General features: G+C 46.2%; 1 protein-coding gene across 1 annotated transcript in view; it reads right to left on the bottom strand.

Moving 5' to 3' along the window:
• The window catches only part of LOC143302082 (uncharacterized), a 230,855-nt gene that overhangs the window by 6,444 nt on the left and 219,411 nt on the right, over window positions 1-5,000 (bottom strand). Inside the window, exons 18-20 of the mRNA XM_076616596.1 lie at window positions 3,474-3,746; window positions 967-1,055; window positions 11-121 (exon numbers count right to left, since the gene is read on the bottom strand). Of these exons, the coding sequence (XP_076472711.1) occupies window positions 11-121; window positions 967-1,055; window positions 3,474-3,746 (473 nt within the window). The remainder of the gene's footprint in view (window positions 1-10; window positions 122-966; window positions 1,056-3,473; window positions 3,747-5,000) is intronic.

The following is a 5,000-nucleotide window of genomic DNA, read 5'->3' as shown; positions in this document are numbered from 1 at the left end:
AACCACTCACCGAGGCGCCGAACCGGACGAGCTGGGAGTGGAACACGGACTCCCTGGCGGCGTCCGGCCGCTGTGGTCACCACTGGGCCCGCTGCCACACACCGTGTCTGTCTGGCCGGACCTTCATGCGACACGACGACAACTCCTGTTTCAGTTTCTCGAAAGGGGGCGTCACTCTGTTCGGACTAATTTATTGATCATACGCTGCATCATGCCTGACCAGGCAAGACATGTCTGAACAGCATCGTGTAACTCAGCGCTCTAGTCGGGATCCGAGTGCTTCCATCTCTCTCTCTCTCTCTCTCTCTCTCTCTCTCGTGTGTGTGTGTGTGTGTGTGTGTGTGTATCAGAGTGGATTTCGTCTATATCAGTTGTGGTGTGTGTTTTTTTTACCACCCCCTCCCCACATTCACCCGGGAAAAAAAATATATACATATGAAGAAGATGAAGACGAAGAAGATGAAGAAGACGAAAAAGAAGAACAAGAACAAGACGAAGAAAAAACAACAACAACAACAGCAAATGAACACACACAAAATAAATCATCAATCCAAACTCTAGTTGTTGGGTCAGAATATCAGATCAAAGTGCCAAGTTTAGAGAATACAAAAAAATATAAATATAACAGTAAATGCAGTTTGCATATAAATAGGCTTCATTCTTTATTTTTTTTTGTGCCCATCCCAGAGGTGCAATATTGTTTTAAACAAGATGACTGGAAAGAACTGAATTTTTCCTATTTTTATGCCAAATTTGGTGTCAACTGACAAAGTAGTTGCAGAGAAAATGTCAATGTTAAAGTTTACCACGGACACACAGACACACACACACACACAGACAACCGAACACCGGGTTAAAACATAGACTCACTTTGTTTACACAAGTGAGTCAAAAATCAAAATGTTCTAAAGAGTCAAAGTGTTCAAAAGAGACGGGTACGAGTACAGTCAGACGACGAGTACCTACCTGGCATTCAAGGAGGGTGTGGAAGGCGGCTCAGGGTTGCCGGACGACTGCCGTGCTGACGACCTGGGGGTCGTGGGGGATTTCCGCACCTGTCACAGCATTCTGTACGGTTACCTCTACACCTTTGGTTTGATTTGATTTGATTCGATTTGATATCGATACTTATAAAGCGCCTGTCCTCTGGTCAGGGACCAAGCTCTTAAGCGCTTTACAGACACGGCGTCATTTATGATAATCATGATATGGATACTTACATAGTGCCTAATCTCTGGTCAGAGACCAAGCTCTCTAAGCGATTTACAAACTCGGGGTTATTAATTTCGCACAGCAGGCTGCCTGCCTACCTGGGTAGAGCCAACTGACGGCTGCCACTGGGCGCTCATCATTCGTTCCCTGTGTCATTCCTGTGTGATTCAACCAATTTCTTTGTTGTTGTTGTTGTTGTTGTTAAACAACAAACATTTATCAGTGCTGTTGCTGTTACTTCACCACATTGCTTAAAGGGATTTGTCCTGTCATCATCGTCCTCCTCCTCCTCATCATCATCAGCGTTATTACCACCACCGGAACTACTCCCATCATCATCATTATCATCATCATCAGAAATGATCAGGGCAGCCGTCACAATCATCCACCTCTTCATCGTCAACGTCCACCATACCAGTCATCAACATCGTCATTGTAGTCGAGGTTGTCATTAAAATCATCATTATAACCATCATCGCTGTTGTACATCACATAAGTCATCATCATCATCATCACCACCACCACCACCGGAGCCTGGTGGAAAAAGGGTGGAGATTTTTTCCAATCTCTCAGGTCAACATGCGTGCAGACCTGCTTGTGCCTGAACCCCCTTCATGTGTGTACGCACGCAGAGAATCAAATATGCACGTTAAAGATCCTGTAATCCATGTCAGCGTTCGGTGGGTTATGGAAACAAGAACATACCCAGCATGCAAACCCCCGAAAACGGAGTATGGCAGCCTTCGTGGCGGGGTAAAAGCGGTTATACACGTAAAAGCCTACTCGTGTACATACGAGTGAACGTGGAAGTTGCAGCCCACGAACGAAGAAGAAGGAGAAGAAAAAGAATCACCACCACCACCACCAAAACGATTCAACAAAGAAGACAAAAATAAAAAAATAAATAAATGGAGAAAGAAAGAAAGAAGCAAACAAAGAAAAGGCAGAAACAAGCAAACAAACACTGACGGCCAGGAGGATGAGGGTTCGAATCCCAGCAGAGGTGGGTTTTTTCGGGCCGCAGCCGGCTCCTACCCAATGTGAAGTGTGTTAGCTGGAAAGACTGGGACCAAACTGTCGAGAATCGTACACCTCACAGATGTGGCTTTGTGTGTGTTGCTCTAATTCCCTGACCAACACTACACGTGTCTGTATCTCTCGGGCCTGGTTGACGCCAGGATATCATTTTGACAGGAAGCGTAGAGTACAGCCTTGTCACGTAGTTCCAAACCTAAGTGGAGCCCCACAGCAGCATCGACACCATCATCATCGTCCTCCTCCTCCTCCTCGTCCTTCAGTATCAACGAAAAAAAAAAAAGTTCCAAATCATGTTGCCTTTCATGCACTGCTCTTGTGACCTCAGTTTCGATACCCCTCCACTTCCGCGCTTGGGGTGAGTCTTGCCAACTTCTTCAGTGTCGGCAGATTCATGGGGGACTGTCGTTGGAGGGACGTAGTGGCGGTCTCCACTCTAGGGAAGACACTCACTCGGTCTGGAGCCGCGACTAAGCCATTATTGTCGTCAGTAGGGGCCTTAGTAGGTGGTGTACTAAAGTACGTCAATTCAGAACAGGCATCACTGAACACCACTCAGCAGCGGTGCAGGGCCTCCTCTGGTGTGTGGCCTCCTGGCGGCCTAACATGTGTGCTTCCCTGTGGACTGAAGGCGCCAAGAGTGCGACAGATGAACCCGGGTGTGGCTGTGTTTGGGGAGTCGGAATGAGCGGCGTGGGAGTAATGCCACAGAAACGGTGCAATAGAATAGAATAGAATATGTCTTTATTACCAAGTGTACCGGGGTCACAAGGAATATTGCGGGTGGGTGGGGGGGATAGTACATAACAAGGTAGGAACATAAATCGAAAATCATCATACACGAACACAGATACAGTAAAAATTAGGATACATACAAGTGCATATCAAAATAAAAACTTGTGCATACTCACACATGCACGCACTGCACACACACACACACACACACACACACGCACGCACGCGCACGCACACACACACACACTCTCTCTCTCTCTCACACACACACACCCCTACCCCTACACACACTCACACACACATACACACAAACACACACACACACACACACGTTTGAACAGAAGCTGCACATCACAAGTGGATGGGGCTGATGACTAGATCTTCAGGTAGATGGTTGTTGATTCGATTTGATTGGGCAGCTAAAAAATATAATGAAAATTTAAAAAAATAATAATAATAAAATAAAATAAAAAAAATTAAAAAACCCTGACCGGAGAGGCACTGTTGCTGTCATCCTCGCCCAGCGAGGGCAGGGTGGCGGACCCGCTGTTGGGCCTCCTCACACTACTTCCGGTCCCGGAGTCCAGAGACGTCTGGCTGCTGCGCGCCCCTTTGCTGCCCCCGAAGGCGCGCTTGACGGAGCCGAAGAGGCGGGAGGACCCCTCGGAGCGACTGTGGATGAGGGAGGGGAGGACGAGGAACTCGGCGTTCTTCTTCTCCAGGTCCGTGTGCAGGGCCTCGAGCAAGGAGGCTCTTGTTCTCTCCTGATTAAAAAAAAAAAAAATTCCAGTGGTGTGTGTGTGTGTGTGTGTGACTCTTGATAGTACAACCCCAGGACAGGACATCGCACCATAAAAAACCTGCAGGGCTCACTGGGTGATGATGCACGATGTATATATATATATATATATATATATATATATATGTATATATAATTTCCAGTGCATTGCCTATCATGAAGAAGAAGATGATGATGATATGGATACCTACATAGCACCTATAATAATAATAATGGTATTTATATAGCGCTGAATCTTGTGCAGAGACAAATCAAAGCGCTTTCGCACCAGTCATTCACACGCATGCATAACTCTAAAACTGGAGAAACTGAAGACAGGGAAGAGGCAGGGAAGGGAGGCTATTTTGGGAAGAGGTGGGTTTTAAGGCCAGACTTGAAAGAGCTGTGTGCGGAGACTTGACGAAGCAAAAAAGGAAGTTCATTCCAACTGCAAGGTCCACAGACAGAGAAAGAACGGCGGCCAACAGTCGAATGTTTGAATCTGGGTATGCGTAAACAGAGTGGATCCGCGGCCGATCGTAGAGAGCGAGATGGAGTGTAGAGGTGAAGGCATCCTATCCTCGGTCGGTGACCAAGCTTTAAGCACTTTACAAACACAGAGTGAGCTGTACAACATGAATGAGTGAATGATATGGAGACTTCTAAAGCATCTCTCCTCGGTCAGAGACCAAGCTCCAAGCACTTTACAAAGACGGAGTGAGTCGCACAACGTGCATGAATGAATGAATGATATGAATACTTATATAGCGCCTGGCGGGCGTTGGAGTTTACATTACACTCCCAGTTTGGTTGAATATACTGTGCCATGACAAACTGATGCAAACCAGACCCATCTGTTTGCTCTTCTTGACCCTTTATCTCGCGGCAACTCCGTGATAAGACGTCTCGCTAATAGTCCACCCGTCTGCAAGCCAATGAAATGCCATTTCCGGCTGGAGCTAATTACTCATTCACAGTGGTCACCATTTCTGGGATAAGTAACATTATTCACTTGCTCTGTCTCGTCCAACTTTTTATGCATTAGAAATGATACTTTTCTTGCATGTGTGTTGTTCGCTGCGGCTTTCCGGATTGTTTTTGTCTCCGAATGCATACATTTTTACATCGCTCGCGTCAGTTTGTGACGTCTAAATGCTGACTAACGTGAAATCTGCCATGTTATCTATAAATGTACTTTTAAAGATAATCCAAATGATAACAATGGTGTGAATCTACTAAC

Source organism: Babylonia areolata, chromosome 28 (assembly GCF_041734735.1).
Source record: "Babylonia areolata isolate BAREFJ2019XMU chromosome 28, ASM4173473v1, whole genome shotgun sequence".
Taxonomy (NCBI): domain Eukaryota; kingdom Metazoa; phylum Mollusca; class Gastropoda; order Neogastropoda; family Buccinidae; genus Babylonia; species Babylonia areolata.
Note: the sequence above shows the minus strand (reverse complement) of the source record. Positions and strands in the feature narration are given on the sequence as shown.